At 41.2% G+C, this 24020-nt stretch overlaps 1 protein-coding gene across 7 annotated transcripts in view; it reads left to right on the top strand.

Moving 5' to 3' along the window:
- The window catches only part of LOC117408649 (bone morphogenetic protein receptor type-1B), a 342845-nt gene that overhangs the window by 304252 nt on the left and 14573 nt on the right, over positions 1-24020 (top strand). For all 7 annotated transcript variants that reach the window (XM_034013833.3, XM_058996777.1, XM_058996771.1 and 4 more), the window contains 5 exons: positions 533-635; positions 1098-1200; positions 11060-11156; positions 12149-12287; positions 13553-13745. In XM_034013833.3, coding sequence (XP_033869724.1) covers positions 533-635; positions 1098-1200; positions 11060-11156; positions 12149-12287; positions 13553-13745 — 635 coding nt within the window. The remainder of the gene's footprint in view (positions 1-532; positions 636-1097; positions 1201-11059; positions 11157-12148; positions 12288-13552; positions 13746-24020) is intronic.

Here is a 24020-nt window from a genome sequence, read left to right as displayed (position 1 = left end):
ATCTGGATGACAATTATCTGGATGACTGGCTAATTTGTGCTCAGTCTCCAGCACAGGAAGAGGCGCACACAGGACTTGTCACCGGCCACCTTCAACTGTTGGGCCTTATGGTGAATTATGCCAGATCACACCTTCCCAGACAGCCTCCTATCTCGGCGTGTGCTTGGACTCCGAGTCCATGCTGGCCACTCTGTCGGACGGCAGAGTGCAGACAATAGTGACCTGTTTGGAGATCTTTCAGCTCAACAGAGCGCTCACGGTAGAAACATTCCGGAAACTCCTGGGCCTGATGGCTGCAGCTTTCCAGACCCTTCCATTGGGTCTCCTGTGCATGAGCCCTCTGTAGGCCTGCTTTATTTTTTCTGTAGTTTGGATAAGTTTACGGCATAGTTTGATGGTGGTTTACTTCAGAAAGCCCCTTATTAGGTTTGATATTATGCTCAAGGACATCTGTTTATCGCATGCACTACTCAAAGCAACATGTGATCTATAAATGGATGTATTGCAATAACTTTGCCCCTGTCTTTGATAGGACTGACGGCTACTGTTTTACAATGATTGAAGAAGACGAATCTGGGACTCCTATGGTGACTTCAGGGTGCCTTGGATGGGAAGGCTCAGACTTCCAGTGCCGGGTAAGTACCAAGACTACACTTTAAATGTATGGTATCCAGGTTATTTTCACATTTAGTAAAGGAATCGTTTATCACCACCATTTCTTCTGGCATTTTTGCATCTCCAAGAACTGACATGATGAGTATGGGAGGTTGTATCTTTAAAGGGTAATTCCACATTTGTAATACATATTAAATTCCACCAATTGTAATACGTATTAAAAATCTCAGCAATCCTTACAGATGTCTAGACAAAATTCATGACTTGCAGCAAGGGGAAATGGAACTGAGTATATACAGCCACAGACAAAAATTAAATGTGACTGCCCAAATATACAGGATCCTAACTATTAACTATTTTGCTAATACATGGGAGGACATTATTATAGGGTAGGCTAAACATATAAACAAATTTCCCTTTAAAGCTTGTCAAAATATTAATTGTATATGTAGTATAAACAAATATCTGTATTTCATTTTTAGGACACACCAAAATTCCATCAGAGAAGAGCAATCGAATGCTGTATAGATGAAAATTACTGCAATAAAGACCTTCATCCTACCCTGCCACCTCAAAAAACTCCAAGTAAGAGAAATTGCTTAGCCTTTGGACAATACCATGGAATTTAACCCTGTGCCTGTCAAGGTTCTGGAGTTTCAAACAGGCCATTGATAGGACTGTCACAATACAGTCTGCATCATTTTGACAGCAGTGTGCATAGATGTTTTGCTGAAACACTAACCACTGTAGTTATAAAATGTATTTAACATTAGGGGTTGTTGATCCTGTATATTTCTACTGATAGTATTGAAAATAATCAATTTTCTGTAAACTAAGCTATGACAATTGATAGTTGTGGGTTTGATATGAATCGCTTTCTGACAAGGCATCTTCTCCATTGTCCATGTAACTAATGTAGTTTGACGATTTATATGTTGGATTGGAGTTTGCCAACCCCTCCCCTTGTTGATCAGTTATTAATGGTTCCTAATGCACTGATTGGCTTCCATTGTTCTAAGTGTTATATACATGAAGGGCTGTACACAGATACTGTATCTCCTTAGGTAGAATGAAATTGGATAAAGAGAGAATTGAAAGTTAGTATTGGATGCTTAAGGACATTGTGGCATTAAGTTTTTTAGCTGAAAAGCATTGGCAGAGTCAAAGGCACACCCATTTACTGTAGGAGTGTGTACCAGTTCAAACTTCAGAACCTAACATTCCCAAATTCTGGCTGTTCTGACTGGTTATGGTTCTATATTTCTGCTGTAATCTTTAGTCCCCACTAAATGTGGGCATATCTGCATATTTCATTTTTTAAAAAAATATTTTGTCTTCATCTTTTTCACCAACGAGTTTGAGCAAAAAGGAACTTGTCAGGATCATTACCAAATCCCCTGCCAAATAGCAACATCCAGTATTGCTTGGGAACATGAAAGAAACCCCCTTGAAAGAACAGACATAAGCAATAGACAACTTCCTGTTTCTGTAACATCCTGCTTTCTTGAGGCACACAGAAATGGTTTTTGACAACAGAATAAATTCAGATCCTGAGGCATCCAGTAGAGCAATTTATAAAACATGAAAATAAAGATGACCACAGAAATTTAATCAGATAAGCTTGTAGTAATATGATTTAATATGTAGATGGTGTAAGTTTCAAAATGCAAAAACGGGACACAGGCCATTTCTTATGTTGGGGTATGTTTACATATGTTTTTAAATGTTTACCCATGTTTACATATGTTACCTCCAGAAGAGTGAGAGAGCGGGGAGGGGGGGGGGGGAGGGGGGGGGAGGGGGGGGGGGGGGGGTAGTAGGCAGCGTGCTGAATCAAGATACATATGTATTTTTATTGTTTGAACTGGCGAGTCAGCGAGTGAGTGTAAGGCATTGCAAAATAATACGGCACGGGCGGTGCTATGTTGTGCTGTAAACATACTGTACTATGGTTTGACTGTGGCGCTAAACTGTAAGATTGCGCAGAGTCTAGGAATTCGAGACAAATGCCGTCCCGGAGGCATTGAGGCCAGGACCGGGAATTGGTCTTTACATTTCGGGACTGTCCCTCACAATTAGGGATGGGTGGTCACCATAGGTGTAAGAATCCCTTTAAAACAGATCTAACAATGCAATTGTACACCAAATTGGGTTCCCTTTCAACTAGGAAATGTAACGTTAGGTTATTATCATAACCCTTAGTAGCTTATTGATCCCAGAATCTCATCAAGCAGCTTCTTGGGGAGTTGGTTCCAGACCCTCACAATTCTCTGTGTAAAAAAGTTCATCCTATTTTCAGTTCTGAATGCCCTTTATCTAATCTCCATTTGTGACCCCTGGTCCTTCTTTTTTCAGGTTGAAAATGTCCCCTGGGTCGCACTGTCAATACCTTTTAGAATTTTGAATGCTTGAATCAGATCACCGCTTGTTTGTTCAAGACTAAATAGATTCAATTATTTTAGTATTCTTCTGTATACGACATGACTTTTATTCTGGTTGCTCTTCTTTGCACTCTTTCTACAGCAGCAATATCCTTTTTGTAACGAGGTGACCAGAACTGAACAGAATATTCTAGATAAGGTCTTACTAATGCATTGTAAAGTTTTAACATTACTTCCCTTGATTTAAATTCAACACTTTTCACAATATATCTGAGCATCTTGTTGGCCTTTTTTATAGCTTCCCCACATTGTATAGATGAAGACATTTCTGAGTCAACATAAACTCCTAGGTCTTTTGCATAGATTCCTTCTTCAATTTCAGTATCTCCCATATGATATTTATAATGCACATTTTTATTGCCTGCATGCATTACCGTACACTTTTCTCTATTTAATGTTATTTGCCATGTGTCTGCCCAGTTCTGAATGCTGTCTAGATCATTTTGAATGTCTTTTGCTGCTGCAACAGTGTTTGCCACTATTTTTGAGTTGTCTGCAAATTTAACAAGTTTGCTTACTATACCAGGATCTAAATCATTAATGTAGATTAGGAATAGCAGAGGACCTAATACTGATCCCTGTGGTACACCACTGGTTACCTCGCTCCATTTTGAGGTTTCTCCTCTAATCAGTACTTTCTGTTTTCTACATGTTAACCACTCCCTAATCCATGCATGCGTACATGCATTTCCTTGAATCCCTACTGCGTTGAGTTTGAGAATTAATCTTTTATGCAGGACTTTGTCAAAAGCTTTCTGGAAATCTAAATAAACCATGTCATATGCTTTGCAATTATTCATTGTCGATGTTGCATCCTCAAAAAAATCGAGCAGGTTAGTTAGACACGATCTGACTTTCCTAAAACCATGCTGGCTGTCTCCCAGGATACTGTTACCATATAGGTAATTTTCCATTTTGGATCTTATTATAGTTTCTTATTATAAGTTTACGCTTATATATATTTTTTAAATTCCTGTTTTTGAAACAGAAAATATTTTCTCATTGTTTTATTTCTGTTTTACCGATATTACAAGCAGGCCTGTCTGTAACGTGGTGCTTGACACATGTACAGTAAGAGCAGCCAGCTGCTGGGCTCAGCAGCGCTGCGCAGGACCGAGATACTAGTTTCTGCTTTTTTGTTGGTTGTATTACAACCGAAATATCTTGATGCCGCTTTGGTAAACAGTTATCAGCATCACCATTGCGAAGGCTGTTGGTTTATTTTGACCAGCAGGCTTCCCTCAGTCTTGTGTTTGTACTGACTGAGTGGTTATGCCAGTGGCTTTTACTGTACATTGCCTGTACATTGCCACCCGTGATAACTGCTACCAGGTGCACCTGTACCGGCGGAACCGAGGTCACCGACCGCATCTGCTTCCGAACCGGGACCCAGGTTACTGCACCGGCCCTGTACCGATCTGGTGCTAAAGTAACTAAACCGAACCATTACAGAACCGACCTGGTGCCGACCAGATTCCGAATCAGTACCGAACCAGTTCTGAACCAGTACCAACCCGGAGTTAAATACACTGAACCAGTACCAAACTATATATTGCATTGCTTGCTCCTTGCATCATGCCTGGGTTCCATCCCTGTGAGACATGCAAGGCCAATTTGCTTAAGAAGGAGCTAGTTAACCACAGTTTCTCCAAGTGTTGTGCCTGTCTCTCTAAGTGCATGCTGGAGATGAGGCTGTTCCACAGGAAAACTATTTCAGTGATTTGCTTTATGTCACATGAAACATTTTGTAAAACACATAAAATGCAAAATATATGCAGATATAAGCAACAATTGTACTTATCTGAACAAGGCTCTCTGTCAGGTCAGTCTTAAAAGGAAAGATTGTGTTGAGATCTGTGCGCCTATCCTTTTGATCCCTTGGGGGCAGGATCATGACCGTGTCACAGGCTCAAAGAGCAGCTTTGGAATACAATACTCAGGATCCGGGTCTTTAGGAGGTAAATACCCATTCAGTAATGGTTACATTTCTATTTCAGGGAACCAGGGTTATGATAATAACCTAATGTTTTGTATCCTTGCCATGTATTCTTTGTACCCTGCTCCTATACACATTACTGAAGTTAGCATGCTATACCATTATGACATGCAAGGGTTAGATATTTGGTGACATGGGAATAGATTAATTTACTCTACATACACCCACAGCGTCGATCAGAAAAAAAAAAGATGTATATCTTTTACACTAGAAGAGATTATAACCTCTTTGTACAGCATTGGCTACATTACTGGTGTGCAGAAATACACTAGTAAGAGTAAAAAATTATTTCAATAGACATTAGGCAGGAACTGGAATACTTCTCTGTACAGTAGGCCTTGTGAAACTGGTCTATGAAGAATCTTCATTTAAAGAAAGAGGAGAAAAAGAGTGAAAGCTAGAGCAAAAGAAGCTTGCTCTGCTGATTTTAGCGTCCTGTTAAACAGAAGGGATGGTGCCACCATGTCTGGCTCCCTGGCTGTAGACCTAGTGATGAATGAGTGGCCAGTTGATTGGGAGAAGGCTGTAGGAGGACAGGCATATCCCAGCCTCAGATTTTAACGTTCACTTTCCTTTGTGAATCCAAAAATATTCCTAAAGCTTTGGTGAGAAAAATAAATGAGTATATACTGACAGTATTCCGGAACAGATTGAAAAGGGTAGATTTCCAATTTGCTGTATGTTGTCATTGGTACAGTATGAAACTGCAGTTTATAAATTATTATTATTATTATTATTTATTTCTTAGCAGACGCCCTTATCCAGGGCGACTTACAATGGTTACAAGATATCACATTATTTTTACATACAATTACCCATTTATACAGTTGGGTTTTTTTTTTTTCACTGGAGCAATCTAGGTAAAGTACCTTGCTCAAGGGTACAGCAGCAGTGTCCCCACTGGGGATTGAACCCACGACCCTCCGGTCAAGAGTCCAGAGCCCTAACCACTACTCCACACTGCTGCCCTGATGTGATAAATAGGCTGATGTGCACCAATAATGGAGTGGTGCACCAATAGCAGATGAAATATAAAAATGTGCATAGGACTCTGTACGTGCAGTATACTGTACATTAGTGGCCATTTATTAAAGTACAGTAGAACCTCATTTATCCGCACCCCATTCATCCGCGGCTCCCTGACGAGTTTTATCTCTGAAATATAGTACATTATTGCCAATGTAGACTTACACTCACACACACATAGAGACGAATGCATCAGTCTAAAACCTGTGGAGCAGATGTCGACAGCAGTGCTACAGATGCAAGGATTCATTTCTTGGTATGAACAGCAGTAGGATGCCGATTCTGTAAAATGTGTTCTCCTGAGGCAGTTACTTAGTGAAGCCCAGCAAACATATTTTGCCTCGCTGAAGCAAAAGACTATGATGGACTTTCTCAAGGTTCAAAAGAACGACTTGCAGAAGTGAATTGTTTAAAAATGCTTTTACGAAAAAAAAACTCTGCTGTTGGTACGTATATTGTTAAAATGTAAAAAAAAAAAGTTAAAATTACACAGCAGGCTTGTTTATTAGTATTAAATTCACTGGGCGCCTACGAGAGCGTGAGAGTAAAGAAAGGTGTGAGGGGCAGCAAGCTTGAAGCATGTGAGTGCTTGAGTGACAATAGTGTTAGAACATAGGACAGGCTGGACAGATCCCTGTACTCAAAGGACCGGGTCAGGCAGCACCCTCTGGCTGCTGAGCGGCTTGAGACAAGTAAGGGCCAGGACAAGACATACAAACAAGACACTCTGAACTCTCACCGAGGAGGATGAGAGACAGAACATACGAAAGACAAAGCTCTCAAGTCTAGGCCGGGTCAGGCAGCATCCTCTGGCTGCTGGGCGACAAGGTGAATGAGAAGACAAACATGAAGGACACTCTCAAGTCCAGGTCGGGTCAGGCAACATCCTCTGGAGCGGAGAAGGAGGGAGGAGGAGGACAAAAAACAAACACAAGACAAAGACAGTAAGTAGTGCTAGGTTAATATAGGAAAAAGGGGGAGACTGACAGGCGGTGCTGCCAAACGGAATGCCCCTTGACTGACGTGGTGAGCGCTGCACGAGGCTATTTAGAGATGACTAGAAATGAGCTGCCCCCCCCCCCCCCCCACCTGGATGTGATTGAGCCGGCTGATCACTTCCCCCAGGCGGAATGTGGCTGAGGAAATAGCTTATTCCCGTCAAACAATGTCTTACGATCTTGTAGCTTTGTAGTAGTATTATTTTTATTTATTTATTTATTTATTTATTTATTTATTTATTAATTATTATTTGGTAACAGAGAAAGCTAGGCAAACAGGGTTGGAGGTGTATCGCATTTTCAAAATATTTTGCTAGGAGTATCACTGTCAAAGTAAACTAATTTTAAAACATTCTTCTGTCTTTGTAATATATTGTATTGCATACATCTTCAGTAAACGCTAATTTGGTTTACATTACTAGTTTCTGTATTTTATTCATGCATTCTCATCACACCCAATGACACCTCATTTATCTGTGGATTTCCGTGGACCTATGTGCCCCCAAGCACGCAGATAAATGGAGTTCCACTGTATTTTTAAAAATAATGACTTGACTTTTTTTTGTGTGGTGGATATAAGATTAAAACATATGGGGGTCTGTTTAATTAATATAAATAGAAGAGAATTACAATATATCAATTGTTTAAATAATTCAAATGGGACCCTGTGGTGCACCTTTTAGAACTGTGGTGCACAAAGACCCATATTGTAATCTTAAATCAGTGGCAGTATTTAGATCCACCTGTGTTTAGATCAACTGAATGGACCATAGGGTTGCTAAGAGTGTGCCTTACAAATGATTTTAAAAAAGGCTGGAACATATTGTAGAATAAGGATATTGTTGGGTTGAAATAATCAAGATCATGCTTAAACCCAAATAAATAGCCTGAGATTTTTTCTTTTTTTTTTAGTTTTAACAAATTTGCCTGTAACAATAAGTCTGAGGGAATCTAGTGTAAATGCTAATGAAGTTATGATGTGAACATACAGTACTGTGCAAAAGTTTTAGGCAGGTGTGAAAAAATGCTGTAAAGTAAGAATGCTTTCAAAAATAGACATGTTAATAGATTATATTTATCAATTAACTAAATGCAAAGTGAGTGAACAGAAGAAAAATCTACATCAAATCCATATTTGGTGTGACCACTCTTTGCCTTCAAAAGAGCATCAGTTCTTCTAGGTACACTTGCACAAAGTCAGGGATTTTGTAAGCATATAGTCAGGTGTATGATTAAACAATTATACCAAACAGGTGCTAATGATCATCAATTCAATATGTAGGTTGAAACACAATCATTAACTGTAACTGAAACAGAAACAGCTGTGTAGGAGGAATAAAACTGTGTGAGGAACAGCCAAACTCAGCTAACAAGGTGAGGTTGCTGAAGACAGTTTACTGTCAAAAGTCATACACCATGGCAAGACTGAGCACAGCAACAAAACACAAGGTAGTTATACTGCATCAGCAAGGTCTCTCCCAGGCAGAAATTTCAAGGCAGACAGGGGTTTCCAGATGTGCTGTCCAAGCTCTTTTGAAGACGCACAAAGAAACGGGCAACGTTGAGGACCGTATACGCAGTGGTCGGCCAAGGAAACTTACTGCAGCAGATGAAAGCCACATCATGCTTAGTTCCCTTCGCAATCGGAAGATGTCCAGCAGTGCCATCAGCTCAGAATTGGCAGAAAACAGTGGGACCCTGGTACACCCATCTACTGTCTGGAGAAGTCTGGTCAGAAGTGGCCTTCATGGAAGACTTGCGGCCAAAAAGCCATACCTCCGACGTGGAAACAAGGCCAAGCGACTCAACTATGCACGAAAACACAGGAACTGGGGTGCAGAAAAATGGCAGCAGGTGCTCTGTACTGATGAGTCAAAATTTGAAATATTTGGCTGTAGCAGAAGGCAGTTTGTTCGCCGAAGGGCTGGAGAGCAGTACACGAATCAGTGTCTGCAGGCAACAGTGAAGCATGGTGGAGGTTCCTTGCAAGTTTGGGGCTGCATTTCTGCAAATGGAGTTGGGGATTTGGTCAGAATTAATGGTCTCCTCAATGCTGAGAAGTACAGGCAGATACTTATCCATCATGCAATACCATCAGGGAGGCATCTGATTGGCCCCAAATTTATTCTGCAGCATGACAACGACCCCAAACATACAGCGAAAGTCATTAAGAACTATCTTCAGCGTAAAGAAGAACAAGGAGTCCTGGAAGTGATGGTATGGCCCCCACAGAGCCCTGATCTCAACATCATCGAGTCTGTCTGGGATTACATGAAGAGAGAGAAGCAACTGAGGCTGCCTAAATCCACAGAAGAACTGTGGTTAGTTCTCCAAGACGTTTGGGCCAACCTACCTGCCGAGTTCCTTCAAAAACTGTGTGCAAGTGTACCTAGAAGAATTGATGCTGTTTTGAAGGCAAAGGGTGGTCACACCAAATATTGATTTGATGTAGATTTTTCTTCTGTTCACTCTCTTTGCATTTTGTTAATTGATAAATATAATCTATTAACATGTCTATTTTTGAAAGCATTCTTACTTTACAGCATTTTTTCACACCTGCCTAAAACTTTTGCACAGTACTGTACATTTTCAAAAAGTAGCAATTACTGGTTTAAACTGCAATACCCAATATTGGGCCAAAGGAGGGTTTAGTCCTGTTAAGTAAGGTAGAGGTAACATTCACTTTAATCAGGAACCCTTCTTTTTGTAATTTCTTACTGTGAAGCAGCTTTCCCACCCTTATGCCAGGTTTGTACATTGTTTGTTCTAAGAAGCATTTATCTTCTTTCAGACTGATAGGTAATGACATTTTAAACTGTTACAAACCACAGATTTTACAATTAAATGAGTGGCTTACAGAAAATGCTAAACTGTTAATAAACCGTGAAACAGAGCCTTCAGCCAGGCTTGTTTGCCCTATCTATCATATAAAGACAGCTTCCCCCTGTGACTTCTACAGTTACAGCCCCCTGCATATACAGTGATGGCACAGATATCCATTCATCTGCCATTCACAAAACGATAGGCAGAAAACATTTTTTGTTCGACACACCACATCAATATTGACTTTTAAGACTGCTGTCACTCATTTTGGTGTTTATATTACCAATGGCTGGGGAGCATTAAAGACCGATTAAAAACTGGGCCAGTGTGACTTGTTGTATGAAGCGATACACAAAGTGCATTCAATAAATACAATTTTGTGGTGGTGTTCGTAGTGGAGTGGAGGGGGTCATCTATATTTTACAGTGAGCGCATGATAGTAAGAGAAGATTCCCTCAGAAACCTACAGCTCACTGGGTTTTCATTCGTCGTAGGTCTGAAACACAATAGCACTATTTCAGGAGGGAGATCGATACAGATAGAATTCTCACCCTATTCAGCACTAACCTTGTCGGATCAGTGCTGGTGGCAGGGATACAAAGCCCAGGAGTGTGAAAAAGAATCATGAAAAGGCAACTGGGCTTTGTGATTGCCACCATCTCTCATAGGAAGTGTTACCTTACAGCTGGCAACGCTAGTTTGCCATCTTGTTTCAAAAGCTTATTGCAGGCTTTCTGAAGATATTCATGAGCTCCTGGTTTGTACTGTTTAGAGAAAGGACCAACATGATATGTTAAATACATTGAATTTTTCCCAAATCCAACAAATCTGCATAGACAATCGGGTGCAGGCTCAGCCCTAGTTTGCAGTCTTATGGATATGTAAAGGATATATTTTACCAAGCGAGAAAGCTTCCTTATAATCTACTGTATAACACGGAAACGGACAGTACAATAATTGGATACAACACAGAAGATAGATGGATTAGACTTTATATTAATACTGTAATTATTGTGAACTCGTGATGAGGTCTATGGGTAATAGCACAGACATTCTTCAGTGCTTAAAAATATTTCCTAGCACAATGAAGCAATAGAGATTATTCCAAGGAAATCACCCCTGTCTAAGTGTTCCTAAACATATTTGTCTTTTTTTCACAGATTATGTTGATGGAAATATTCACCATATGGCCCTGCTGATCTCAGTGACTGTCTGCAGTATAATTTTGGCTCTGTTCATCATATTCTGTTACTTCAGGTCAGTATAAAGCTCCAACAGTCCTTAAAGTTAAAAACACACCTGTTTAAAGCACGGAAATATTTTTTTTTTGTATGTTTGCCACACGCTAGAAAAGCACATTCCAGTCCTAACTTAAAGGCCCTCTGTTAGAGTATTACTTATATAAGGCTACTTTGTCTTGGCTTGGCTCTCAACTATATGTAATCCTTGTAAAACCACTTTCTATACAACAGGCCCCTCACTGTTAATGACTTGAAATGCTTTACACCTGTGTGTCTTAAAAGTAATAAATAATTGGTCAACTTTTTTGTTAACCCTCAGTTAACTGAGAGACCAATAAACCAGCAGAATTTCTAACAGTTCAGAGAGCAGACAATAAAGAAGATTCATTTTTAAACAAGAATCTTATGAAATGCCTAAACCATTGTTTTACTTTGTCCTTTGAATTCTCATCTTACTGGGCATTTACCAGTATGTTTGTGCCAGTTAACTTGGACATTGATGTGTAGAGACAGTTTAGTTCTACAATGGACCACAGACTTGAAATTTAATTGCAACAACCTCTGTTACGTGTATTCACCACCTCAATTAAAAACACAACAAAAATAAAAGTGATTCCATATTGTTGTTGACATATATTGGCAATACAACTCTGTACCATCCTCGTTGTGTTTTATTATATGATCATGCAACAGCTGTTATTTTGAGAAAGCACTGTATGTGTCTAGAGATGATTAAACACTTATGGATGAATTCACAAAGCTTTTTACTGCAAATCGGTCATTAGCTTGACTTTGTCAATTCGGAAAAAGTTGTTTCTTATTAGTTTAATAATCATAAAAAAAATCTTTTCAGTTAAAAAACAATGTGCCTGTACTGATTTAGAGTAAAAAGCGCCACAATAGACATTTTTCAATAGGCTCTGATATGATTCTTTTTTATCCAATTCAGAATTGGGGTCTTCATGTCAATATACTTTTTCAATGAATGTAATGTTGTTTCTCTTTCAGGTATAAGAGGCAGGAGTCTAGGCCTCATTACAGCATTGGACTTGAGCAAGACGAGCCGTATATCCCTCCAGGGGAATCTCTGAAAGACCTCATTGAACTGTCTCAGAGCTCAGGCAGTGGATCTGGGCTCCCTCTACTGGTAAAACCTAGTTACTTTCATTCATTGTTTACCTCCATACTTGATGTGCTCTCACTATTAGGCTTAGTGTATTGTTTGACAAGTCTTTGTCATTAAAAAAAAAAAAATCAGAAATACATACATCCGTGTTTATTAAGAATGCAGACAGAGTTAGGATTTATGTGCATGCTGATTAAAATAAATAGATTTGCATATTTATTGCATGAAAGTAAAACATAATGTACACTTAATCTTATTTCTAGATTTTTCAAATGTTGAGATATGCAAGCTCTTCATATTTATAAGTATACTGTATACTAAAGGAGTATAACCTATCATATGGTAATCAGTTAGCACATGCAATTCAATACAGACAGACCATACAGTAACAGTTTACTAACGCACAGCATCAAAGTGTTCATATAATCTAGGAGAAAACACTCTTGTGCAGTGATAGCATATATATTTGGATGGAAGATCAAAAATCTATAGCAACTAGGTAGTTGATGACTGCGTTGTGTTCAGTTTCAGAAACTGTGCTGTCAAATCCTGTTCACTTACAAGAAAGATGATGTGCCAAATTTTTTTAATACGTTTGTAAGGACTATACTAGGTGTTTTCTTTTCTTAAATAGATTGCTCTGAAATAATCCTATATCTGTATTTTAACAAGATTAAAACAGGTCACCATGTGGCCACATAGAGGCAGTGTGTGTGTGTGTGTGTGTGTTTTAAGAGACCACACTTTTTTGTAGATGCCACACTGTTATATCCTTTGTTTTATGAAAACATCTCATTGCAGTAAAATGACAAGACCTTGTCAAGCACTGAAAAGGTTCTTTCCATCTTATATGAACAAAGCTGCATGTGTCTACAAAACAAACAAAAAAAATGGATTTCATAAGATATTTTTTACTATTCAGTTTTATTTTGTATGTAACCTCATATCAAATTCAGCATTCTTTAATTAAATGTGTACATTCTATTTATAAAAAGTATGGTAACCGCTATAAAACATGCAGTCCAATATTGCATCTGTGCAGTTAAACAAATTTGTGTTGAGAAAATGACTAAGCAGTATGTCACCCATTATAAAACATTATACATTAATTTCATTTGTAAATCTGATTTGTAAGCATGCCTGTCCAGTGTCAATTTAAGTACACTAGCGTTGGATTAGTTGACAGGCAAGAAATGGGTTGCAAAAATAAGTTAATGTGCCTATTTCCTGTGGCACAGTTCTCTATTCAAAACTAAAATGTACATTTAACCATTCACCCCTATTAGGTTCAAAGGACAATCGCTAAGCAGATTCAGATGGTGAAGCAGATTGGTAAAGGTCGCTATGGAGAGGTGTGGATGGGGAAGTGGAGGGGGGAGAAGGTGGCTGTCAAAGTGTTCTTCACCACCGAGGAGGCCAGCTGGTTCCGAGAGACTGAGATCTATCAGACTGTACTCATGAGGCATGAAAACATTTTAGGTGAGACCAAGAAAGGGAAAGTGACTACGTATTTCTATTACTTTCATGATGGTACTCAGCCCGCGTAATTCTTATTGTCTGAATTAACTGTTAACAAAAAGGAAAGACCCTTTGTAGGTGCTTAAGACAGATGGTTGTATATTCAAGATGTCATTAATACAGAAATAATTTTGGATTCATGTGAAAGCTTAGTTCAGAAGACTGTGAATACAGATTTTACTTTACTAGCAATCAGACAATGCAGCAGTGTGGAGTAGTGGTTAGGGCTCTGGACTCTTGACCAGAAGGTCATGGGTTCAATTCCAGGTGGGGGACACTGCAGCTGTACCCTTGAGCAAGGTACTTTACCTAGATTGCTCCAGTAAAAACCCAACTGTATAAATGGGTAACTGTATGTAAAAATAATGTAATTGAATGTAAAAAATAATGTGATATCTTGTAACAATTGTAAGTCACCCTGGATAAGGGCGTCTGCTAAGAAATAAATAATAATAATGCCACATTGCTTTAGGATATATACGGTATACAGTAGTTTATTATTATTATTATTATTATTATTATTATTATTATTATTGATTGCTAGTATTGCAAAAGTATTGCAAAAGCATAATGAGTATTTTCCCCCCACTGTCAAGTATAGTTATATTTTAGGTTTTAAATGTAGGTAAATAACACATATACAAGTCTTCCAATATATATTATAGTGGTGCGGTAGCGCCACCATAGTTAGGGTTCAGTTTGCATGTTCCATTGACTTGCAATGTTGTGAAAGCGTGGGGAGTTTCATGACGCCACCTTGTGCGGTTAACAAGATCTGGATACCTGTTTTTTTGTAAAAGTTCCCTTTTTCCCCCCTATACTTAACATGTATTGTCCAGGTTTTTACTCCAAGCTGGTTCTAATGTAGTTAATTGAAGCTGCTAAGAGGTAATTAAATAATTTAGGACCTGATTGGAATAAAGACCAGGACTGGAATGGATCTCGAGGGCCAGACTTGAGTACCACTGGGCTACACAGTACTGAATTTCTGCACCAAACCGAGTAATGCACACGTGGTCTGTGCTGAGGTAGGGGCTTTTGAAGGTTTGGTGAAAAAATATTAAAACGGTTCCTGGGTAATAATAATAAAAACAGCATCCTGAACTTTAACTATGAAATCCTCTCAACAAGGAATCCTGCTCCTGAAGGAGTGTGCTTGATACATAAGCTGGGTGCTGCATGGGTCAGTAAAGCTGTGTTTAAGTGACATCAGGCCACTGTGGGATCTGTAGTTCTGGGGGAGCCTGTAAACAATGCAATCACTTAGACCCCATTCACACTTGCGATTTAAGGTGGCCCGGGGCCGCCTCAGGGCCACCTTTTCTCATATGTGAACGCTTCAAAATAGAAAAGGCAGCCCAGGATCAACAAGTTTCGAATTTCACGTAATGTGCTGTTTTGTACTTCATGCAGCAAGGCTGTAGATTACACTTGTAGGCAGACCATTGGAATGAAAGTAAACATAAACAACAGCGAACTTGGGATTTCTGTGCTCAATGCCAGCGTCTCATGACAATCTGGCTAGAGAATGCTACAGCTCTACTTTAAATAGTCATCTGAATGATGAAGACAAACTCTGAGTTGAACTTTTTTTTTTTTTTTACAACAGGGAACTATTTGTAATATTTGAAGTTAAAAAAAAAAGTTTGTTTTATTGATTAATGGCACTGGTAAGCTTGTAACTTGCTTAGAATTTGAAAGTGTAAAAATGTGTATTTTCACTGTAATATTTCAATGCCTGTTATTGTGATTATTATTGTTAATGTTATTCTACTGGTGATAGAGCAGAAGTTTATTATGTATCGTGCATGCTGTTGAGCAAAGTGTATTTGATATATGACGGTGTATTGCTGTATATAGATTAGGGCGCTTCCCTTAATGAAGTTGCCGTAGCTGCATGTGGAACAAGGGTTTTGTATAGCCATATGTTTTCCAAGAGAAGGGGTAATGCTTATGTTCAGTCTTTACTTATAATGGTAACAGACTAGAGAATAATAATGACAATCAGTGTGTTTACATGAGCATAAGAATTCCTATATTTTTCGGAAAACTAAGTTTTCAGAAAACTAATTCCGATATCAAAAGTCATGTAAACACAGTTTTCGGAAAATGTATCGGAATATTCCGAAAGTCTGTTTTTGGAAAACAGCACCTAGAAATTTCCGATTAAATTCCAAAAACTAACAAAATGTATATCATGTAAACGCACTTTTTGGAAAACTTATTGAAATAGCATACTGCACATGTGCACACTTTGACCCTTTTCTCCTCCACGTGGTTTTAGAAAACTGAGAAAACTGAGAAAATAATAATCTGTAGTCAGTCTGCATGCATCCATTTGTCTAGTTAGGGATAAAGTAATACATTTGTTAAAGTCCTTATGTATTTGTTAATAGCCCATACTGAAGCAGCACATGTTTTCCAGTTTTAAAATGATGTGAGAATTTAAAATAATGTCTGCAAAAGAAACTGGTAATATAGAACAGGAAGAGCTGTTGGAAAGGCTGATTGCACATTGTGGGGAATCTGAATAGAGGTATAGGATAGTAATCTTTGAATTTAAGACCTGACACTTTGATAAAGCACTTGAGTTATTGGATTGGTCTCTGTTCTATTGCAGAAATGTCCGGTCTGTTCAAATCTTACTTAGGCTACTACAGTACTTAGCATGTGAAAATATCCTGCATTTTCCGAAAACTTCAATCCATGTATACAGTTGAATTCTAATTAGATTCTCTATCGTTAATCATGTAAACACAGAAAAGTGATGTTTTAAGATAATCAGTTTTCTGATACAGTTTTCGGAAAACATTAGTTTTTGGTAGTCTGTAGTTTTGGTAGTCATTAGTAGTCTGTTTTTGGAAAACACTTTGTCATGTAAACATAAAATTGCTACTGTGCTGCATTGAAAAAATAAATATTAATAAGAAACATCTGCTACAAGTCAAGGATTACTGTGTATCCTGGTAGCTCTTCCATTCTGAGTTCAAGCTATCGTTCCATTTTAAAAGGCGCCTGATGAATAAAAGACATGCTGGGGTTTCCCCTGTTGTGGGATGTGGTGTGGTACTGTACGCTAAAAAGGAATGTGGATAGTTCGTACTTCCAGTCTGGGCCAGATGCATGTGCTGTCGAATGGCTTTCAGGATGGCTGTGTTCATTCTTTTCATTTCCTTGGACAAAACGGTGTTGTACGTCTGTATTGTATCCCGTGAACTTTAACACTTTGCGGTCCTAAGTCAGACCAGGTATGACATTACAAATTTCCCTTTCTGGTCCGATGTCGGAACCTGTCCGACATCATCAAAAAGACTTAAAGCACAGGTTTCTAGTCGTTTTTTCTCCAGAAAAAGTCGAGAAAACCATTCAATGGCCGAGTAAGACCGATAGGAGCCGAGAGAAGCCGGAAAAAAATAAGGGGCGGATCTGAGCAATACACATAGCCCCGGCACCACAGAGATAACATGGCCATAAACAAACAAGATAGCTGCTTCCGCATCCAGCGCTCAGAGACTATCACGGACATTTGCAGAGCTTTTTGAGATGTTATAGTAATAAAATAATGACTTGGATCGCATTATTGAGGAGTTTGGTGATAAAACGTGTTATCGGGAGATGATTTATCAGTATGCAGGACTATGAAGAGGTGAAAAATACAGTGAACAAGGGGTGGGGCGAGGCTGGGGATGCAGTACTTAGTGTTCTGTTAATATGCTGTGCCTTTTAAACCTGTTTTACTGTGGAAAAAAATACTTTTAATCAACGTGTGTAAAATAAACTGTGCGTGTGAAAATAAATTGGACCGGACGTGCCTGAGACGCGCTGAATAAATGGACCACTAGTTAAGATATGTAATAAAGGCATCAGATGTGAACTGAGGTCCATTGTCAGTAGTAAGTAATTCAGAAAGTCCATGTGTAACAAACTTCCTTAGTATTACTACTAAACACTTAGGACATAAGTGTATACTGATTCCATAATAAACAATTAAATATTTAGGATGCAACAAGTAATAAGTTACAGTGTTATAAGGGATTTAAAGGGGACCACTGGAGTGTACTTAACCAGAAACTGTTTATTATAAATAATTCTGGAAGGAGAATAGGATATAGGAATCATATGAGCATAGACAAAACATCATTATATCAGCCTGTAGGCAAAGTGACTGAGTGGATGCAGATACAGGGGTGAAGCAGTGCGGTAATGAAACACACAGAAATTTGTAATCCTGTTTGGAAAGGACTTTATTTTCTATTTATCCAGGTCTGGTGACCAAACAATAATCCCACGGCAATACACAACAATGTGTACTGCACAGGGTAGACAATAACAGGATTACAGTTCCAAATAATAAACACAATATCCGCCCCACAATAATACTAACACGGTCACCAGTCCTGGGTGTGTGCAGTTGTGCTTGTGGTGGGTTGCACATGTTTATTTAGTGACAGTGGTGAAGTGATGTTCTGGTTTAGTGCTGGCCCTCGGCGACAGCTCCGGAAACGTGTTTAGCCGTTTAGTAATACAACAAACAAGACAATTACAAACAAACAAAACACAACACTCACAATACTGTTTCTCACAGGGTCTCTTCCAGTCCTTCTCGGTTCTATTTTAAACCAAACCAAATGCGAAGGAACAGATTGCGATTCTCCGCCCCCTTTTATGCTGTCACACATGACCCCTTGCTAAACGAGTGCAACTGCCTCTCCAATCTCCGGCCTTCCACATCATTTACCTTCCGGGTCAATGCGTTCTTGCAACGGAGTCTCGCCTTCATCCAGACTGCCTGACTTCCCGACCCTGGGAAAGAACTGTCAGACCAGCCTGTCCAAAGAACTCTGTTCTTGCTGCTTAGCGACCTCACAGGTCGGGAGGGAGATTTAAAACCAAGAATCATTGTATTTCTGTCACACAGCCAAATATCAAAACACTTGCACAGCAAAAGCACACTATGCATAAAATGTAAGAATAGTTTAACCAGCACTTGGCAATAAAGTGTAAGTATGTAAAATTATATAACATATTAGTATAGAACACTACTAAAATACTTGCACAGCAAAAGCACACTATGCATAAAGTTTAAATGTTAGCTTGCGAGGTTCGGGGGGCGTGAAGCTGGGGGGGCTGCTAATCTCTAATCTTTCAATTTTCTAATCTCCAGTTAATTAGTTCTATTTACTATTTAAGACCTGATCACCTGCACCTTTTCTGTCTAGTGTTTTGTTTTTGTAGCAAACGCTTAGACGCCGTCGTTTCGTGCTTCACCTCTAATATCTAAACTTCGTTGCCTCGCTCACGCAGGTCGTTTCTCTGCACATCGCTGCCAAGATATTATCAATCATTTTCTTACCTGCTCAGGTGATCTTTCTTTTCAGTCAGCTTCTCTTTTCGGCTCCAAGAGCTTCAACGTTACTCTTTCCTGTTCCATCCGGTCTCCACCTCGGCTTCATAGCCGTCCAAACCGCAGCTTCAATACTCAACTTGTCTGCAACTTTATCAGAAAGTCTGGTCCTCCGTTAAACTTCCAAGCTCCTTCGACATGACATCGACATTCCCGTCGTCTGCGATTGCCTTACCTTAGCTCTATTTAATTCTACCACGAAGTTTTGTCGGTTTAATCCTTCTTTACTCCTCGCTTGCAATCCGACGCCCCTCCCCCCGCTCCCACTGAGCCAGCACAATTACCGTTTCATCAGAAGATCCTGCCCTGGACCTCCATCAGCTACGTTCAACATTTTAAAGACGTATCGAGCCCATTCTAAACTCAATTTGTAACTAGTGGCGGCTCGTGACTCGACTGGTCACAACATTCTCCAACTACACTTTGTACTGTAACTTTTCCACCGGCGCCTCACAGACTATGGTTACCACGGCAACGCCCTTATTGAGTGACTGCGGGGAGTGGTAAGTTGTCATGGTGACCAGGCAGCTTCATCAGGCTCTGCGTGCTCTGCGCCTCAGCACCCGCAATCTTCCGGCTTCCTGTTGCTGCACTTTCACAACTGGCAGAGACGAATTCAACGCGCCGAACCATAACATCTAAATATTGCGTTAACTTATTTCCATTCATGACTATCTGTCCTAAACATGTCTAGAATATTTATTATACAAATCTAAAGGAATAAGCAAATGTTGTTCTACATAGACAAGGATTTTAATCGTAATAACTTCTTAGATTATACCCTGATTCACTCGGGTTAATGATGTAATTCCAATCATAACCTCTGGATGGCAGTATAATACCACAAGCTCTCTCTCTATACATTAAACCAGTTTGGTTTCGCTGCAAAGCTCGGACACTACAGCTTTTCTATCTATTCCCGCAGTTCTCACTCGGATGGATTCTCGGGAGTTCCCATCCTGCCTCATCCTCAGTCTATCTATATCAAATGACATTCTTCAATTTCAACTCTTACCCCCCTCCCCCCGCCCCTTTTGAGGCGGACTGCTCCTGACCAAATCTATAGATATTTCAACAGCCTCAGAGCAGTGGATTCTTCATCCTCTTAGGTTCTACAGCAGCCTCAGCTCTATGTATTCTCCATCTCTGGCTTCATCTAAATCAGTTTAACTCACAGTCCAATATCCACCGCATTCAGCAGATGTCTGTGCTCTACAGCAGATCACACTACCGATGGCAATCCACCATTCACTATTACAGATCCCTGCTTCAGCAGATATCGGCGTTCTGCAGCAGACCACCACGCTCTACCAATGGCAGTCCACCATTCACAATAACAGATCACTGCTTCAGCAGATCTCTCTCTACAGCAGACCACCGCTCATTATTGACAGCACTTCTTTGTTTACTTCCTCAGATCCCTGCACCATCCAGCAGATCCCATCCTCTACTGTTAATTGCTCCTCCCTGCAGCAGATCTCTGCTCCCTCTTCAGATCTACACACTGTTCTAGCATGCAAGTTGCTTTAGTTCAGTCTAAATCTGGACCTGCACTACTCCAGATCTTCCAACGCTTCCGCTTTCCTCCAATACGCAGATCGTGGAAGCATTCCGCAGTCAAGGCTAATGCTAATCCCCATCTAATCAAAAATACGAGGTGCTTGTCTTTCTCCGCAATCTATTCATATGTCCACACATCCTCTCAAATATTACAGCATTAATACATGGTGAGAGACGTGGTGAGACTGGAAATCTGTCTTGTTTATGAGTTAAGGAGTTCCACTCTAGGAGAATAACTGGAGTTGTGAAACCCAGTCTCTCAATGTGAGTTCACCTTTTCCATTTCAAGCAGACATGATAGTAGCAGACCACGGATCGATCCCGTATTCACTGACACATAGGATAGTCAACATCTCATCTCTGCTCTCCATTCCAGTAAATGGAGCACAAAGCGTGCTGAGCTTCCCCAGCAGTCGATTTACACACGTTCGTCGGTTCCAGCTGCTACCTCAACTGTCAGTTCCAGCTCCCCTTCGGCCTCCACTTTTAGTGTTCAAGTTCCGTCGACTGGTCCCGTCCGACTGGTCCCCCCCCCCCCCCCCCCGATTCACCAGCTGTCATTTGACTGAATCATCCTCTCAGTAACCTCCTTCAATCTGCTCAGCATTTCGTATCTGCAGCTCTCTCCCTCCTTCGACAGCTTCATATTGTACAGCCTGGTCAGTGTTTTAAACATTCTGTGCCAGAATCTGATTCATCCTATTCCTTCAAATCAAACCAGATCATGGCTTTCATCGTCCAGCTAGGGATTTTTTCTTCCCACCATTCTCTCCATACCAGTAGTTTGTCTGACTCTTTCCGGAATCTTCAAAGTCCCACCCCCCCCCCCCCCCCCCCCCCCCTTTCCCTGCTGCACCTTCCAGCCTGCCTATATCAACAGACATTCTCCATTCATTTATCTCTACTCTTTGGAAAGTTTGTGTCTCCTTACGAAGATCTCCTCATGGAGACCATCTGCCTAACAGCTGATTCTTAAGAGCCTTCCCTTCTGCCTCACCTTCCCGCTGTCCGCATCATTGACCATTCTCAGTTTGCTCATTCTACTCTTCTGAAACGCCGCTTCTCCCCATACAAGGATCTACCTATGGAGATCATCTGCATCTGAGCCCTCTTCGGTCTCCTTAGGAGCTCAGAATTCACAGTTCTAATTTACGCCATCATTCAGTTGTGTACCTCCAGACGGATCCATTTCAGCGCCGTCAGTTAATTCAGCTGTCAAGCAGATTCCCCTATCTGCCCCTTATTTTCAACGTCAAGGTATCTCATCTGCTTCTCGGCCGCCTTCGGCTTCCTCAGAAGCTCAGACTTCACAGTTCCCTCAGCTTCAAGCTTCCCTGCAGCGACGAAGATCTCCTAATCAGCCAACCTCTCCACCCTCCTTTCTAGAGCAGGCCTCCTTCCTCAGCTGTATTCTCCCCATTCATTTCGTATAGGTGCAGCTACCTCCGCTGCGAGAGCCAACATCAACCACAGTCTGATCAAGACCATGGGCCGCTGGTCCTCTTCCGCAGTAGATTATTACGTTCAGAACTCGCAGTTTCTTCTGCTTCTGATTTACTTCACCATTCGGTCATACCCCCAAGAGGGATCAATTTCAACGTGGTTAGTCCATTCAGCTGTCAAGTAGAGTCCCCTATCTGCCCCTTTTCATCATCAAGGTATCTCCCCAGCAAGAACCCCCCCCCCAGGACCCTCGGTTCATTGATTCCTCTCGCTCCTATCATCACTCATCACCCCTCCTTCCACCTTCCAGAGCAAGCCTCCCTCCTCTACTTCACCCCCTCATTGATTTCTCTCACTCCTAGGATCACTCGTCACTGGATTCCAACCTACCTTGCCTCCAGAGCGGGCCTCCCCCCCCCCCCCCCCAATCATTCCGTAGGCACAGCCCCCTCTGCTGCGAGGGCCAACATCACTCACAGCCTTCTTCGGCTTCCTCGGAAGCTCAGAATACACAGTTTCTTCAGCTTCAAGCTTCCCTGCAGCGACGAAAATCTCCTAATCAGCCCAGCTCTCCTCCCTCCTTTCTAGAACAGGCCTCCCTCCTCAGCTGTATTCTCCCCATTCATTTCGTATAGGTGCAGCTACCTCCGCTGCAAGAGCCAGCATCAATCACAGTCTGATCAAGACCATGGGCCGCTGGTCCTCTTCCGCAGTAGACTATTACGTCCATTCATCTCCCTTCGTTATAGCAGCAGCCCATTTTAAAATTGCTAGCATGCCCGGAGTGGGGGCTACCTGTTCGCCGGGGCCACCTGAGGTTTTCCCCTAAATTCGCTTCGAGGGGTTTTTTCCTCTCCACTGAGCGGCAGGTATACACATAGTCAAGTATACACAGTCACATCCCATTAACAAATTTACTAACCCCCCTTTGTTCGTCCTTCTGGTCTTTTGTTTGTTTGTTTATGTTATGCGTTGGCATGTTCTGTCTTGTTTGTCTCACGGTGTGGGAATTTTCGTAGGTGCCGGGGGTCCATCCTTTGGGGGGCAAGTGAGGCTCACTTCCCCGACCTCAGGGCTAGGCAGCCGCCTCCCTTACCTTCAGGGGTTCTCACCGCGTGAGTCAGAGCGGACCCCCAGCCAAACTCTGTCCTGTCGCAGCTCCTGCGCTCATCTCACTCGAGGCTCTCTTCTATTCTGCCTCTCTTCAGGACGTGGTCACTCGTGCCGAGTCCTATACTAACCTCAATGCTCTGTCCTTATTTTCAGGTCCCAGGCAGCGTGATGTCTCGGCCAATCAGGGGTTTTACGAGCGCCCCTTACATAAGCCTCAAATGCTGGGTACCTCTCTCATCTCCTCCCGAGGGGTGGCTTTTCAAGTCTAACCCTCATATGTGTTTTCAGGTTGCCGGGTCTTCCGCCCCTGGGATGTCGACAGCGTCGGCCCCAGTCGACGACCTCTTTTCTATCCCGTTTCCGGTTGCCGGGTCCTCCGCCCCTGGGATGTCGACAGCGTCGGCCCCAGTCGACGACCTCTTTTCTATCCTTTCCGGTTGCCGGGTCCTCCGCCCCTGGGATGTCGACAGCGTCGGCCCCAGTCGGTGACCACATTCTGTCCTACTAACTGCTCCTTGCTGCTTCTTCTGCCTTATCTTTCCCCCCCAGCTCACGCCCAGTGAAGATTAGTTTAACCAGCAATTGGCAATAACGTCTCAGTATGTAAAATTATTGAACATACCAATATATCACAATACACTATCACAACACTTACACAGCAAAAGCACACTATGCATAGAGTGTAAATTGGTTTTAACCAGCAATTAACACTAAAA

Source organism: Acipenser ruthenus, chromosome 2 (genome assembly GCF_902713425.1).
Source record: "Acipenser ruthenus chromosome 2, fAciRut3.2 maternal haplotype, whole genome shotgun sequence".
Taxonomy (NCBI): Eukaryota; Metazoa; Chordata; class Actinopteri; order Acipenseriformes; family Acipenseridae; genus Acipenser; species Acipenser ruthenus.
Note: the sequence above shows the minus strand (reverse complement) of the source record. Positions and strands in the feature narration are given on the sequence as shown.